The sequence below is a fragment of the Schistocerca serialis genome, chromosome 2, assembly GCF_023864345.2.
Source record: "Schistocerca serialis cubense isolate TAMUIC-IGC-003099 chromosome 2, iqSchSeri2.2, whole genome shotgun sequence".
In the NCBI taxonomy this organism is placed as follows: Eukaryota; Metazoa; Arthropoda; class Insecta; order Orthoptera; family Acrididae; genus Schistocerca; species Schistocerca serialis.
The window spans coordinates 743330498-743348007 of record NC_064639.1 but is presented as its reverse complement, the minus strand read 5'-3'; the positions used below and the strand labels follow the sequence as shown (position 1 = coordinate 743348007).

General features: G+C 42.3%; 1 protein-coding gene across 2 annotated transcripts in view; it reads left to right on the top strand.

Annotated features, from left to right (window-relative positions):
* The window catches only part of LOC126455686 (C-type mannose receptor 2-like), a 56876-nt gene extending 39592 nt beyond the window's left edge, over positions 1 to 17284 (top strand). For both annotated transcript variants that reach the window (XM_050091452.1, XM_050091451.1), the window contains exons 5-7: positions 617 to 800; positions 7663 to 7883; positions 16841 to 17284. In XM_050091452.1, the coding sequence (XP_049947409.1) occupies positions 617 to 800; positions 7663 to 7883; positions 16841 to 17010 (575 nt within the window). In that variant the 3' untranslated portion in view covers positions 17011 to 17284. The remainder of the gene's footprint in view (positions 1 to 616; positions 801 to 7662; positions 7884 to 16840) is intronic.
* Positions 17285 to 17510: the final 226 nt, after the last annotated feature.

The following is a 17510-nucleotide window of genomic DNA, read 5'->3' as shown; positions in this document are numbered from 1 at the left end:
GAGATAACGGAACAATCCGAGTTTCACACGTTCTGCGCTTACGGAATCTTAGCTGTGATGATTGCCAGTCAGCTGTTAAAGTTCGGTTTACATAGAAGTGAACAGACATGTGCACAAACAAGCGCCGAAACTCTACAACAGGAAGACTTACGTTAAATATGACTCCAGTTGTATGTGTCTCTTCCGTGAATCTGTTGAGCCATGAGTAGATTATAGTTACGGAATTAAAAGGTAGTCGTGGAAATAAATCGAATTGTTTTATCTTTAAGGTAGTGATACTTTAAAATTTAATTGGAACTCGAATAACTTGTATACGTGAAGAAAGAATAATTATTCTCTAACCTGCACCACTGACTCATTTTAACAGAAGATCGCCAACAAATTGGACACCGTTTGCTGAAACTCAGTCGGCAGGTACCGTCAAGTAGGTCAGCATTGCACCCAATATATCTGAACCTACTGGTACGTATATTCATTTGGAATTATGATTATGTACAGATGATCTGAAATGGCAATAAGAGGGACTCATAACAAAAATTTTCCTATTGCAGTCATATAATGTAATAGTAGCCTATACAGTAACGCTGACTCACGTGCACTTGGTGTAAAACTGCAGGAACTCCTATACACTCGCTGGGCTACCACCAGTGGTCTCCCGGCCAGCCAGACAACAACGGACCCTTCGGCGAGCAGTGTGTCACCATCAACGCCGAGGGCCTCTACAACGACAACCGCTGTGACTGGGTGTTCGCCTTCGTCTGCCAGAGGTCGCTCCTATTTGTGCTGCCTGCTGGGTACAAGTACGTAGCTCATCTGCATCTCGTCACATACTCCGTATGGTGCCGCGTTTCGCTACAAGTAACATTGTTAAAATCATCTTAATTACGTTTAATCCCATCATCTGCTACCTACAGAGATGATGTTCAGTTGGTGGATGTGGAAACACCAAAAACAAAACATATTACCAAGACCAGTACGGTGTAGGAAATCATTTGGCCTTCAAACAACTTCCAGTGGTGTCAGCATGGATAAATACAGGAACTGTAAGATTGTCAAAGAAATGTTATACCACACCTCCTGCAAAACAGTTGCACGTCCAGGTAACGATGGTGGAGACGGATGGCGATCACACACGCTTCTATCCAAAGCACACAACAAAAGCTGACTCTGTTGGCCGTGGGAGATGCGACATTGCATCTTTGTGTTCACAAAACCAGTCCACCACGATGCGAGCTTTCTGAACAAGGGCCATATCGTCATGAAACACTGGGGAACAAACATTGCACCTCGGGATGGACCTGATCAAATCACAATGCTCATATTTAAAATCCTCGACAGTAATGCGACCTTGAAGAGTAGTCATGGGGCCCATGGAATATTTCGATATGGCTTCCAAAATCAATACCGATCCCCGCCATGTTTCACTCTTGGGACCTGACCCGGACCAGAAATCAGAAATAGCGTGAAACGAGATTCGTTCGACTAAATGACTTTCTCCCACTGTTCGATAATCCTTGTCTTATGGCTTCGGCACCATGTTCTCGTGCTACTGGCATTTGCATCACCAGTGCGTTGTTTTGGAAATCCAGTTCGCTCCCTGATTCTCCGCTTGTGGACGTCCCTTCCCGTTGTTTTGGTGTTGACAGGATTGACGAATTGCAAAATTCAGTTCTGCAGCGATTTTTGTAGTTGTCGTCCTCTTATTTATTCTTCAGAGTCCTTTTCAGCGATCGTCGCGATCACTCAGCACACATTTTCGCCCGCATTGTGACTTGGCGGATAACGTTTCACCGCTTTATCTATATGCGGTCTCAGTCTTCGATACGGTACTTCCACGGCTATCTTGGTTATGGAAGCATCTATTGTATGAGCACCAACAAGTTCCCCACGTCGGAATTCACTTACCTCCGCCATAGCGCACTCAAAACTGCACAGAACACTGTTCTGAACACGACTGATATTTGCAACGTTCTTACATTGTATAGATCTCGTTCGTGACCAAATGTAAGAGTGCAACCTCCTGGACTGGCTAGGAGCAGGTGTTTGCATATATTTGTCCAATCGCAGTAGATATATTAGTCAACTCGCTCCTCTTAGTGCGTTATGCACATGTTCCGGTTGATCAGGCCTTATGTTGGAAGTTTTACTGTGTCCTAGAATGTGTGGCTCACACGAGGGGCGTTCAGTAAATAATGTGACACATATTATTCCGAAATTAGATCGGTTTTATTCCATTAGACCATATTATACTCTTTTGGTTACAAAACACGATTTTTCAACAATGCGACGTCCTTACACCACCTTACTGAGAGGGCTTGTGCATGGCACAACTCTACTGGTCTTCTTGCATCAATAACCTCCCATTCATTCCACGCACTACTTACTGCAGAGTGCATCCTTCATTAGGCCGAACAGATGGATGGTACGAGATCAGGGCTGTGGGGTGGACGAGGAACCCACGGGGAGACACCATGGAGTACCCCAACGCCTGAAAGACTGTGTCTGCACTATCAACAGAGACGCCCAGTTGTGCTGCGAGGTGTTTGATTGTGGTCCGTCGACCCCCTCGAATGAAAGTGTCGCACTTTCCAACATTGCAGGAGCCACAGATGTGAGGCAGGCCGGCACGCTTGAGATCGCACAGGTTTGAGCGAACCTGTTGCGATGATTACAGACGCCCCGCCTAGCGACTCACAGTGGTTTTGTTCACTGTCAGGTCTCCGAGGATATTCTGCAATACACTACGAATATCTGCGATGCTCTGGTTTTCCGCCAAAAGAAAGTCAATGACATCTCTCTGCTTGGGACGCACCAGCGCAAGAGACGCCACTTTGAAGGATACGTATAGCGCCGCTACCTATCGGAATTTCATGAAACTATAGGCGATGTCCCACAACAAAATCCCGCACTTTTTCAACCCAATTTGGCAGAGAAAGAGATGTGTGCATTACTTATTGAAAGCCCCTCGTCCTTTGTTGTAGTAATCAGCCAGCAACAGTCATCAGCTGCAACCTTGTGTGTGTGTGTGTGTGTGTGTGTGTGTGTGTGTGTGTGTGTGTGTGTGTTACATCTGCACGAAATACCTGTGAATAAAGTATTTTATTTTTATATCAGTTTAATTTTGAAACTTGAAACCTTTTTAATTACACTCGTTTCATCATTTAGCAGCACAGGCGCTAAATACCTCAACGTCTTGCGCGCAAATCATAATATTTTTTCGTCAAAGGCAAAATATCTACATAAAACAACGGTCAAAAAATATGAAAAGAACTAGGTGTGGATATGAATATGACGCAGGCATTGCAATATTCAGATTTCATATTCGTGATGGTAGCAGCGGCTGAATGGGAAGTACATAGTCAGGCATCACTCTACAGTGGAATACACAACTGTACTAATAGGTTTAGTCTTCGTCGTTTATTCTTGTTTATATACCAGAAGTGACCTATGTTGGTCACTGGTCTCCTCTAGATATTCTCCTATAACTTAAAGTTCGTTCTGCACCAAAAATCTTCTTGTTCGCACAAAATGAGCGTTATTATACGATTGTGAGGGTGCTAGATGTGAATGCGCGTTAGTGAGCCTTGCTAAAATATCATGACAGTTCATCTGTTATTACTTTTAAAATTTGGCCCCCTGCCTTTTCGTTCAAAAGATTAAAACTAATCATAAATTTTATTCTTATACGACCCACAAAATAATGTCTTCCACTTGTCAGCTCACGTAGGCTATTGTTAAAACCAACAGTGGGTGAACAATTTTAGGAATGATTTGAGGCGACCCGCTTCGACTTCATCTACTTCGCCAACCTCTTCTTCTCAGAGTAGCACTTGCAGCTAACGTTGGATGTACCCAAATATCTGTTTTCCTGTATAGTTCCTACCCTCTTCAGCTACCTCTAACAACATGTAATTAATTCCGCACTGTCCAGTTTTACACTGCCCACATTCTTGTGAGTGATCTCCATCTAATTATTCCTCGCCGGCTCTGCAGAGAAACTCCTTATTCCTTGACTTATCACTCGACGTCCTTCTATAGCACCGCATCTCTATCGCCTCGATTCTCTTCTTTTCAGGATTTCCCATATTCCGTGCTTCACTATTATGCACTGTTGTGGTCCAAACTTACGTTCTCAGAGATTTCACCTCAAATTAAGACCGTCCTTGATGGACTACTTTTGGCTAGCTTTGCTAGTATGCTTTTAATGTCCTCATTGCTTCTTCTGCAGTTTCACAATTCTTCTAAGGTAGCAGAATTCCTTCACTCAGCTGCTCCTTAGTTGCCAGTTTTGATGTTAAGTTATCTTTAAACTTGTATCTGCTGCTCCTCATTACTTTCACCTTTATTGGGTTTACCCTCAATACATGTGCACTGTAATTCAGTTCAGTTTCGCTGAGGATAAGAATGTCATCAGCGAATATTATAATAGACACCCTTCCACCTTGAATTGTAATCCCATTCTTGAACCATTTCTTTTTTTGCGTCATTTCTTCTTCACTGTGTAGATTAAATAGGCGGGTGAACCCCTGTTTTAAATTCTTTTTGATCTGAACACATCGTTCTTGCCCTGCCGTTCTTATTGTTACCTGTTATTTATTTTCGTAAGAATTTTGAACATTTTGCACCATATTACATTGCCGACTACTTTTTTAGAACGACTAGCCTATAAAAGTGTTTTGATTTTCCTAAGGTCTTCCTTCCATTGTCGAACTCAACGTAAGAACCACATCTTTTGTGGCCTTACCTTGCTAAAACCATCTGATTCTCCTCTAACACAACCTCAATTCCTTTCTCTCTTGTCCGCATCTTTGACGTATGAGCTGTTATGGCCATTTCGTAATATGTTACCCATTCATCTGTCATTACTGTCTTCATCATTATATGAATGATAATTCTCTGAAACTCTGGTAGTATACCTCCACTGTCATGATCTACAAACGAACTTGAATGGCCGTTTGGTTGTCACTTCCGCTAATGATTTCAAAATTTCCGAAGGAATGTTATCTGTACGTTCTGCTTATTTTACCTCCTATTTCCTCTCCTGTCGTGTTAAGAGACACGCCTTTAGTGTACTATATCATCCTAGGCAACCTTTCCTCAATATTTAACTCTTGTTGTTGAAACGTTTGCTTTAAATTTCACAGAATATTGTTTTAACCCTTCTGTATCTGTATCTGTTTTTCCAACGACCATCACTATTTCGGGTTCTTCATACTTCTCCTGAAAACATATGTCTTGAGACTCTCTGCAGTTTCAATTAATTTCATTGCTAATTCACATATAGTTGGGTATCCCTGCCTTTCCTGGAGCATTTTCTGTACTGCTCCCCTTGATCAACTGAAGTATTTCTTCTGTTACAGTAGGTATCTTCACAGCTACTTTCCTTCTCCTTTATTTGTCCGTGTATCTGTGTTTGCCCTTTTGAGAAATGTCCGATTCTATTAAATTAGACTTGCTGAAGTAGTCATTACAGTAGTATCTACAGACAACTTAAAACGCACTTAATCATTCCTAAGTATATCTGTATCCCACTTCTGCCCACACAGATTCTTCCAGACGATCTCTTATACTTCTGTCTATTCTAGGTCATCAAAAAATTGCGATCTGAATTCGTATCTGCTCCTACCTACGCCTTAAAGTCTACAATATAATTTGGAAATACCTGTCCCACCATGATGTAATACAACTAGAATCTTCTTGTGTCGCCTACCGTTTCAAAGTAAACCTTCTCATCTTGTGATATCTGAACAATGTATTCGCTATAACTGGCTGAAATTTCGTGGAGAACTCTGTTACTCTCTCTCCTCTTTCATTCCTAAAACCGAGACCATGTTTTCCATTAACTCATTTTACACACAGTCCGGAACCGCGCTGCTGCTATGGTCGCATATTCGAATCCTACCTCGGGTATGTATGTATGTGATATTCTTAGGTTAGTTAGGTTTAAGTAGTTCTAAGTCTATGAGACTGATGACCTCAGATGTAAAGTCCCATAGTGCTTAGAGCCATTTGAACCGATTTTTTTTACACACTCACATATTCCCCCTGCCACAGCGTTCGAAACCCTTCCGATTATTAGATTATCTCCCTTCATGCAGTATATTAGCCGTTCAATATCCTTATATTCTTCCTCCATCTCTTATTTTACTGCTTGTGACGTCGGCGCATGTGGCTGAGGTATAGTTGTTGGCGTAGGTTTGCCTTTCAAACTGAAGAAAATAATTCTACCACTGACATGTTCAATGTAACTCAGTCTCTCACCAATCTTCCTGTTCGTAACAAATCCTAACCCTCTACAAGCCTACCATTTTCCGCTGCTGTTGATATACCGAAATATGATTGGTTCGGTATTTTTAGAGTTCTATTCATTTTAGTAATTTACTTACTGATTTGCAAAAGCAAGTCAGATTCGTCTCCTTTAGTTGAATACGGCTGCCACCATCCGCGCGCGCCAGCTTGCGTCGCGCACATGTTAATCAGTTGAAACACAGAGCTGAAAAAGTTGCTTTTTGATTCTATTGTGTGCATTGTTTATTTGCATGTGTAACTTAAACTTATGTACAAACAACAAAGGTGGTGGGTATTCAAGAAGAACTTGATAAAAAAGTTCATACGAAGAGACGCGTGAACTAAGAAAGCTCTGGAACAATTACAAAGTTAGGCTTCTATGTCCACTAACTCGTTTCCGTCGAAAACGGTTTTATAAGGGGAAGAAACTCCTCACACAATAAAAATATCAGGAACGTAATGGCACCTCCATACAGCAATTCCAACATGGAAAGAATTTCCATTCACATGAATAGCTTATTGTCTGACGCTAGAAACAAATTGAATGTCGGCATGGTACAATCACTATTATATAATCGTTGTAATTTGAAGTTCGCAATATACAACGACTTTTAACAAGAAGGTGAAGGCAAAAATATTGGAAATATTTGTTGAAAGCTGTAACAAATATAATTTCTGCTATTAAGTAACTATTTTATTGTGTTCGCCCTCAGCCCTTAGCTCAGCAAATCTTTTCGTCAGGCGATGTTCGGTAATCTTGACAATTTAATTTGTCATCCCGAGTGGTGCATCGTCTATCTGGATGCCAACAACGATCGCTGTCCACATTGTCCTCCTGCGTGCAGCTCCTTCTGTGACAATCAGTGACAATTTCTCCTCCAGAGGAGCACATAGAGTGAATGGAGCAGGAAACTTTCTTTCTTTCCTTAGAGAACCTTATTTATATTATTATGTAAATTATATGTACCGCTGTTAGTTCAAAGGTCTTTGAATATTTCTTAATGCAGGAAGTGTGGGGTGTTCAGAAGCGAACGCATTTTCAGTTACCTTTTCTAAATTTCTGCCTTTATTCCACCAATACTAGCAGCAGATTTTTTTCTTTTTACCAAAACGTAGTCTAACGGCCCAATAGTACACGATTATTTACAGAATTTTGTCGCCTTAGTTCTAGTTAAGAATTTAATTCAAAGACAGGGCGATTTCTTGATAAATGCAAGTCTGCAGAGTAAGACAAGGTCAACGTTCGTAGAATACAAGTGGCTGTGTTGTATGATCAACTTCATTAACTTTTCCATACTGATGAGGAAGAAACGCAGTTCATTGCAGCATAGGTAGGTAAGAACACCGGGTAATACCACTGATTTTTCTGCACAGGTACGTACCACAGCTGGGTTTCTACAAGCACTACACCACTGCAGACACATATGAGGGAGCAAAGAAGCGCTGTCTGGACGATGGGGGTCATCTGGCTGTACTGGACACACAAGAAGAGGCGGAAGAGGTGATAAAATACTACGACGTCAACAAAGACGTCACGGAATCGTATGTTGGCTTGAATGATATCGAAGAGGAAGGTGCCTTCGTTAGTGAAACAGGTGAGGCATACTTGCAGCATTACAGCGTTACTGTCTGCTAGTTGTATATGTAGGGCATTTTTTAAAGAAGTAATTATAAGTTACATTTACAGACATTTTTATATTTACATACAGTCCTCTCCGAAATCAGATACAAAAAATTCTCTATTATTCGCTTGCACATTATTCAATTTGAGAATTATGTGCTCGATAATGGAGTGAAAGCCGAATTCAAGATTGTACACAGGAATGTATAAAAATATACAGTCAACTGTCGATGTATTCCTCGAAAAAGCTGAAAGTCTGTGGCTCAGTAGCATTTAAAACTTTATTCGGTTATAATTAGAACGAGAAACACATTTCATAATGTGCTAATATGCATGTGACTCATGTTCTACCATCAGGAAATAATACGGGTGTCAATCCCACCGTCAGACATAGCTGGAATGTGATTCCGCTGTTTCTAATTTCATCTTCAGGTAAACGCATTGACTCTAACCTTATAGCATGCCCGCGGCCGATTACTTGTTTGTATTCCTTTTTTTTTCTTAAGAGTTAAACTTCGATACTTTCAAACTCACTTCTCAGTTAAACCAATATTAACAGAAAATTATTTAGGTTTTCTTCTGGGATGATATCCTTTATAACACGCAGTTGTATGTTGATAGGAAATGAAAGCACACTGTTCAACATCGCCAGGAGAAGTTCCATCAGATCTCAACAATACTCTACCTTTAACCTTCGCCACATTTCTCATTGTAGGAAAGTCAGAAGAGGGACATTCTCATGATTGCAAGATAGGCATCAAACAGTGAGAGAGACTTGAGCAAAATGAAGAAAAATTAAATTGTACAACGAAAGCTGACACCCAAGTCTAAACAACACAAAGTACGCTCAAAAGTGAGGCACTGCATATGTACTAGTACAAGAGTGCCGGAGGAATTTCCGCATAGACTCATTTGTTAATAGAGCCGTAGCGTTTAGTGGAATTTGAAAGACTGAAGGAAAATTTAACGCTTCATTTAGATGGCTCACGATTTAGACACTCGTACTGGTTTTAAGACGTCGTTGTTCAATGCGATAAACATAGTGCTAACAAAGACGCATCTGACGCTCTTTCCGATGAATTGTTCAGTTACACTGAACGAAAAGAATAATTTGGTCGTAAGAGAGAGATTTAGAACGCTGATTATACTGGAATGGAAGTGCATGCCCACGCGATGTTAAACCACTCTTGACTGAAGCACATTTAAATTTTAGTGCTTTTCTTCTATCCGTGCGGTCTAGCGTCTGCATCCTCCAGGATAATTTGGAGTGTAATGTTTATGTAATCTGTTAAAAATCGGCGGTTAAATAATATTGCTATTGATCCTTGGGGCACTGACCGCGCACCGTCTATTACCAAGTATTTCTATGACTCACCACGCTCAAGAAGAGGAAAGTACCACTTCTTTATTATTTTTTGTTTTTACTTTTGTCCTACAATCGCGACATAACTTTTAAAATCTTTCCGACATCAGTTCATACTCATTTCTTATTTACACATCACAGTTGGTTCCGTTACTTTCCGTTGTTTCGACTCGGATCAGCACATCCTTGTCGATTTCATGATACCTGAGCCCGGAAACTAAGGTAAATTTTCGTCCTAAGGTGTATATTAGACGGAAAACAGATTGTTTTTAACGATTATCACTGCGATGTGAGTGACATCACACATCACTCCAGTATTAGAGGCCAGGTAGAACCGGGCCTAGGACGCCGAGAGACCTCGATTGGACTACGTAACACGATGAGCATTGTGAAGTATTGGTTAAAAACTGTCTTGTTTGCAATTTTAGATTTTTAGTTTTCAACTATGCGTTTCGACTTATTTAGGCATCTTCAGGTTATCTTAATTTGGTATTTCTTGGAAGGATCCTTTAGTCAGTGTAGCCAAAGGGCATCGTCGAATATGTCAGGCCAACATCGCCAACGTTAAACCCAGCAAAAACATTTCTAGATGGACGCGAGTGACACAAAGACTTGCATAACGCGTTCCCGTTCACAGGAGCGAGTAACAGAATTATATGGGGCTCAGGTAGTGAACAAAATGCCTGTGAACGGGAAAGCGTTATGCAGGTCTTGGTGTCACTCGCGTCCATCTAGAAAAGTTTTTACTGAGCTAAAGAAGGCGATGTTGGCCTGATATATTCGACGATGCCCTTTGGCTACACTAACTAAAGGATCCTTCTACGAAATATCAAATTAAGATAATCTGAAGATGGCTAAATAAGGCGAAACGCATAGTTGAAAAACAAAAAGCTAAAATTGCAACCAAGACTATTTTTAACCAATACTGGTTTGCTGTATGCCACGTATGGATTGGAAGAATTTCCACTGTGAAAAGCTTAGTGGTGCACAAATTAAGAAATGAACTTTCAACGACAAAAAAGGAGATGCCATTCAGGCTAACAGATGTAAACGCTAAGATACAAATTTGAGCTGCCCGGTCAATGCTTACAGTCAAAGTGATTTTTACCACCATAAAATGAAAGCCTGTATGGCGCTAAAACGTGTGACTGTAGTGGTGGTAGAAGTAGGAGCGAAACGACATTGTTGTTGGTACCAATTTGAAGAGGATTGTGATGGCCACATGGTGCTTTCAACAAGGAAGAAGGCTGCCGTGGTCTGATTTGTTTCGTTTTCGTTCTAAGATGAAAATGGCTACTGCGTTTTTGTCATTCGTTGCCCCTCCCTACACAAAACCCGAAATAACCTATAAGTTCGTTCACAACGTCCAGAACGATGGCTTCCTACTTCTGTATCGACCGAATTCGAGTCAGGCTCCTGCTAACACTATCGATCTAACAATACAGTGCCTGTGTGTACCGTAGCCGTTAGGAAGTGACTGACGTGCTGTGTCAGAACAAATCAGTAAGTATATAGTGTAGTGCTAGTGCTATGTTGATTACATTAAAGTGTGATATTCGCGGAGTGTTCCATTTAAGTAAATCCGTTACTAGATTTTTTATATTGTTTATTTTGACATCTCAGTAGGAAACTTTTCTACGATATGACTAGTTTAAATGAAAGGTGATCATCTTCAGATCTTTGCAGTTGCGTAAGCAACTTGTGGTGTCTATACAGGAACTACAGAGCAGAGGTATGACATACCGTAAAATAATGGGCAATGGAGACAGCAAAATAAACGACTTTTTATGTCAAGACGGCTGCTGAATTCTCTGTCGAAAAATGTCAGCAGTAGTGGGTGAAATCAATTATGGATTACATTTTTTGAAATATTCCGTCCAACCAGGCCTTGGAAGGCCCAATGGTATCGACCGACCGCTCTATCATCTTCGGCCGTTAGGCGTCACTGGATGCGGTTATGGTGGGTCATGTGGTCAGCACAACTTCTCTCCCGGCGGTCGTCAGTTCCTGTTATCAGAACCGCTGCTTCTCAATCAGGTAGCTCCTCATCTCTCTTATCAAGGCTGAGCACGTTCCAGTTGCCAACGGCGTTTGGCAGAGATGGACGGTCAACCATTCGAGTGTTAGTCAAGCCCAACAGCGCTTAATTTCGGTGACCGCTCTTGCCACTAAGGCAGGGTCATTCGCACAGTTTTTGTAATGTGGTATCTTAATGTTGGAAGGCATCAGAAAATGTACTGAAATTGAAGGCATCGAATATCAAGAATATACAAGGGAGGTATCAAAAAGTCTGATCTAGAGCGCTGACGTCTGTGATTACGGCCGTGTGTAACATAGTATGTTAACTTTTTCATTAACTTCAGTATTATTTTAAGTTTTGATACACATACAGTGTTCAGTCTGTTGCCACCTGTCAATCATGTATCTAAATGTGGTTATGGTTTATTTACGATTCCAAGGTTCTCGAAGTACGCCTGTAAATATGATAGAACTAGAATTTCTCCACCTCACGACGCAGAAACGGGTGTCGTGAAACATGAATTCGCCCCTACTTTCCCTTACAGTGTTTCCAGGTTGAGGTTTCGAAATTCCTACATACAAAACAAAAATTTCCCCAAGATTATGAAATTTCGCCAAATTTTCCTTACTACTACCTATTCCTTTAAACTATTATCACTGTATTACTGTTAGTGTTCGCAACTTGAAGAAGAGGACTTATGTGTTGAGGGACGTAAAGTAAGCGTACATATAAAATATTAAGTAAACAAAATTTTTTCTATTTGTAAATAAAAACACATAATCTGAACAGAAAAATAAAAACGTATGCTCTAGGGCCACTACACTTTCTTTCTTCATGCTATTTTCATTGTTCTTTTGATTTAACATTAGCGCACGACACAATATTTCAATTCGCAACTCGATAGCTCCACCCACTACACTGTCGTAAACACATTAAGCGTGTGCCTTTGTATTTTACTTACGCCTCCTGAAAGCTCTTAGCCATCAATCTATAATTACATTTATTTAGAACAAATCATACCAAAACCGACTCGCTTCGAGATATCCTTAATACTTTTTTTTTTCCTTTAATGAGTTTCGATTCCTCCCGAAGGGGGCGAGCTGGCAGCAGCTTGCTATGCCGCACTTCAGCCTACAGAGTTTGTTTTAAAAAAATAAAATGACGGAATACTGGAAAAATAGGAAACAACAACAAAGGAAGAAGAGGAACTGAAGTTCTTAATGTGATCCTAGTTGGTAAAAAAAAAAAAAGAAAAAAGCAGGCAATAAAATCGGTGACTGAAATGGGAAAATGGCGGAAAATTGTGGAACTTAAAACATAAAACAAAGGGTCGGTGAAGCAGACAGGTAAAGTAGTAGACAGTTAAAATACACGGCGACAGTCTGGTTTCTGTTTGCATGAGATATCAAAATCACAACCAGCGACAGCATGATTTCTATTCGCAACACTTTGGAAACACTTGAACACTGCACGAAACAGTTGGCACAAACATGACACACCACAGCCGAGGGCAGACAGGGGAAACATGGACAGATGATGGGAAAGAAAAGTGGGGAAGGAGAGGAAAAACGAAGTGGAGAGGGAGGGGGAAGGAGCCGACGGAGGACGAGGACTTACAAGAGGGTGGGGAAGGGGGGAGTGGCTGTGCAGACGCGAGAGGGATTGGGGAAAGGCAGAGGAGGGGAATGCAAAAGGACTCGGGGGGGGGGGGGGGGGGAGAGAAGGGTGGCAGAGAGAGGGTATGTGGAGAAAAAACAGGATGAATGGGGGGGGGAGAGGAAACCCGGGGAAAGGGCAGAGGAAAGGAGGGGGAGATGAGGATCAGAGTTTATCGTACGGAGATATCTTCAATATTTGAAACAGCATTTATACATAGGACATATGTTTTAGTATGAAACACATCAAATTGGAGGTGCAATTATAACGACGATATCCTGTATGGCGTCTCTCAGAACTCGATACGACTACGAAAGTCGATAGACATCCTGAAAGGTCGAAGCTGGTCATGTGCACTTTTACTTGGTGTCGCAGAAAGATATCAGCACGGTGAGTCTAATGTTTCGACTGAATAGAGAGTGACATTTCGTGAATATCCATCTACATCTACATTGATACTCCGCAAGCCACCCAACGGTGTGTGGCGGAGGGCACTTTACGTGCCACTGTCATTACCTCCCTTTCCTGTTCCAGTCGCGTATGGTTCGCGGGAAGAACGACTGTCTGAAAGCCTCCGTGCGCGCTCTAATCTCTCTAATTTTACATTCGTGATCTCCTCGGGAGGTATAAGTAGGGGGAAGCAATATATTCGATACCTCGTCCAGAAACGCACCCTCTCGAAACCTGGCGAGCAAGCTACACCGCGATGCAGAGCGCCTCTCTTGCAGAGTCTGCCACTTGAGTTTATTAAACATCTCCGTAACGCTATCACGGTTACCAAATAACCCGGTGACGAAACGCGCCGCTCTTCTTTGGATCTTCTCTATCTCCTCCGTCAACCCGACCTGGTACGGATCCCACACTGATGAGCAATACTCAAGTATAGGTCGAACGAGTGTTTTGTAAGCCACCTCCTTTGTTGATGGACTACATTTTCTAAGCAGGCTCCCAATGAATCTCAACCTGGTACCCGCCTTACCAACAATTAATTTTATATGATCATTCCACTTCAAATCGTTCCGCACGCATACTCCCAGATATTTTACAGACGTAACTGCTACCAGTGTTTGTTCCGCTATCATATAATCATACAATAAAGGATCCTTCTCTCTATGTATTCGCAATACATTACATTTGTCTATGTTAAGGGTCAGTTGCCACTCCCTGCACCAAGTGCCTATCCGCTGCAGATCTTCCTGCATTTCGCTACAATTTTCTAATGCAGCAACTTCTCTGTATACTACAGCATCATCCGCGAAAAGCCGCATGGAACTTCCGACACTATCTACTAAGTCATTTATATATATTGTGAAAAGCAATGGTCCCATAACACTCCCCTGTGGCACGCCAGAGGTTACTTTAACGTCTGTAGACGTCTCTCAATTGATAACATGCTGTGTTCTGTTTGCTAAAAACTCTTCAATCCAGCCACACAGCTGGTCTGATATTCCGTAGGCTCTTACTTTGTTTATCAGGCGACAGTGCGGAACTGTATCGAACGCCTTCCGGAAGTCAAGAAAAATAGCATCTACCTGGGAGCCTGTATCTAATATTTTCTGGGTCTCATGAACAAATAAGGCGAGTTGGGTCTCACACGATCGCTGTTTCCGGAATCCATGTTGATTCCTACAGAGTAGATTCTGGGTTTCCAGAAATGACATGATACGCGAGCAAAAAACATGTTCTAAAATTCTACAAGAGATCGATGTCAGAGATATAGGTCTATAGTATTGCGCATCTGCTCGCCGACCCTTCTTGAAGACTGGGACTATCTGTGCTCTTTTCCAATCATTTGGAACCCTCCGTTCCTCTAGAGACTTGCGGTACACGGCTGTTAGAAGGGGGCAAGTTCTTTCGCGTACTCTGTGTAGAATCGAATTGGTATCCCGTCAGGTCCAGTGGACTTTCCTCTATTGAGTGATTCCAGTTGCTTTTCTATTCCTTGGACACTTATTTCGATGTCAGCCATTTTTTCGTTTGTGCGAGGATTTAGAGAAGGAACTACAGTGCGGTCTTCCTCTGTGAAACAGCTTTGGAAAAAGGTGTTTAGTATTTCAGCTTTACGCGTGTCATCCTCTGTTTCAATGCAATCATCATCCCGTAGTGTCTGGATATGCTGTTTCGAGCCACTTTCTGATTTAACGTAAGACCAGAACTTCCTAGGATTTTCTGTCAAGTCGGTACATAGAATTTTACTTTCGAATTCAATGAACGCTTCACGCATAGCCCTCCTTCCGCTAACTTTGACATCGTTTAGCTTCTGTTTGTCTGAGAGGTTTTGGCTGCGTTTAAACTTGGAGTGGAGCTCTCTTTGCTTTCGCAGTAGTTTCCTAACTTTGTTGTTGTACCACGGTGGGTTTTTCCCGTCCCTCACAGTTTTACTCGGCACGTACCTGTCTAAAACGCATTTTACGATTGCCTTGAACTTTTTCCATAAACACTCAACATTGTCAGTGTCGGAACAGAAATTTTCGTTTTGATCTGTTAGGTAGTGTGAAATCTGCCTTCTATTACTCTTGCTAAACGGATAATCCTTCCTCCCTTTTTTATGTTCCTATTAACTTCAATATTCAGGGATGCTGCAACGGCCTTATGATCACTGATTCCCTGTTCTGTACATACAGAGTCGAAAAGTTCGGGTCTGTTTGTTATCAGTAGGTCCAAGATGTTATCTCTACGAGTCGGTTCTCTGTTTAATTGCTCGAGGTAATTTTCGGATAGTGCACTCAGTATAATGTCACTCGATGCTCTGTCCCTACCACCCGTACCAAACATCTGAGTGTCCCAGTCTATATCTGGTAAATTGAAATCTCCACCTAAGACTATAACATGCTGAGAAAATTTATGTGAAATGTATTCCAAATTTTCTCTCAGTTGTTCTGCCACTAATGCTGCTGAGTCGGGAGGTCGGTAAAAGGAGCCAATTATGAACCTAGTTCGGTTGTTTAGTGTAACCTCCACCCATAATAATTCACAGGAACTATCCACCTCTACTTCACTACAGGATAAACTACTACTAACAGCGACGAACACTCCACCACCGGTTGCATGCAATCTATCCTTTCTAAACACCGTCTGTATCTTTGTAAAAATTTCGGCAGAATTTATCTCTGGCTTAAGCCAGCTTTCTGTACCTATAACGATTTCAGCTTCGGTGCTTTCTATCAGCGCTTGAAGTTCCGGTACTTTACCAACGCAGCTTCGACAGTTGACAATTACAATACCGATTGCTGCTTGGTCCCCGCATGTCCTGACTTTGCCCCGCACCCGTTGAGGCTTTTGCCCTTTCTGTACTTGCCCAAGGCCATCTAACCTAAAAACCGCCCAGCCCACGCCACACAACCCCTGCTACCCGTGTAGCCGCTTGTTGCGTGTAGTGGACTCCTGACCTATCCAGCGGAACCCGAAACCCCACCACCCTATGGCGCAAGTCGAGGAATCTGCAGCCCACACGGTCGCAGAACCGTCTCAGCCTCTGATTCAGACCCTCCACTCGGCTCTGTACCAAAGGTCCGCAGTCAGTCCTGTCGACGATGCTGCAGATGGTGAGCTCTGCTTTCATCCCGCTACCGAGACTGGCAGTCTTCACCAAATCAGATAGCCGCCGGAAGCCAGAGAGGATTTCCTCCGATCCATAGCGACACGCATCATTGGTGCCGACACGAGCGACCCCCTGCAGATGGGTGCACCTATGAAACTAAGTATGTGTTGTCTGAACTAAAATAGCAAAGATGGCAGCAGTAGTAAGGTTAGGCAGACGAAGTACTTCCTCTGGTTGCCCAGCACCAAAATTTCCTCAGTTTCCCTCTCCCCCAGGTTCCCCCAGAAAATTATTTTTCCTCAAAATCGCGTTAAAAAACCAATTCTGAAGTCACTGCCCCTCGTGTTGCAGGCAAGCTGTTGACATGGCTGTCGTTCGCCAACTGGTATCCGGGAGAGCCGAACAACGCTGGGCCCACCGGCGAGGACTGCGTGACGCTGTACGTGGCCGGCACCTACAACGACGTCGACTGCCGCCTCAGGTACCCCTTCTTCTGCGAGATACCGCTGCCCAGCAGCTAGCGGACGCCCTCCGCAGCCGTTGCCTGTACGTCCTCACGAAATGTGACAGGGCAACATTCCGGTGCTTCTCCTCACCTGAACGACAGGCACTATTACTTCACGACACTACTGGTTTGTTTCTGAATTGATTAATGGCTTTTGGGGATCTCCACTGCAATCAGCCTCAGATATATAAAAAGCAACAACTTTCCGTTACATCCGTTTCAACTGAAATTATGTCAGTGATCTAAGGAAATTAACATGTTTACTGTATCACAATGCAAAAAAAAAATAAAAAATAAAAAAATCGCTTTCCTTATTTTTAATTGCCCTTCTGTTATAAAATCGTACAGGAGCTTATACTCCTTTATGTCTTTTGCTGCCAAAAGAGTTTTGATATTTATACCATTGCCAGACGACATCGGACGCTGCATTATTTCTGTAATTTCTTGATTATCACCTGCAGTGGTCGAAGAAGCTGTAGTAACATCTTTCTCAACGCCGCTTTCGCATAAAGGTGT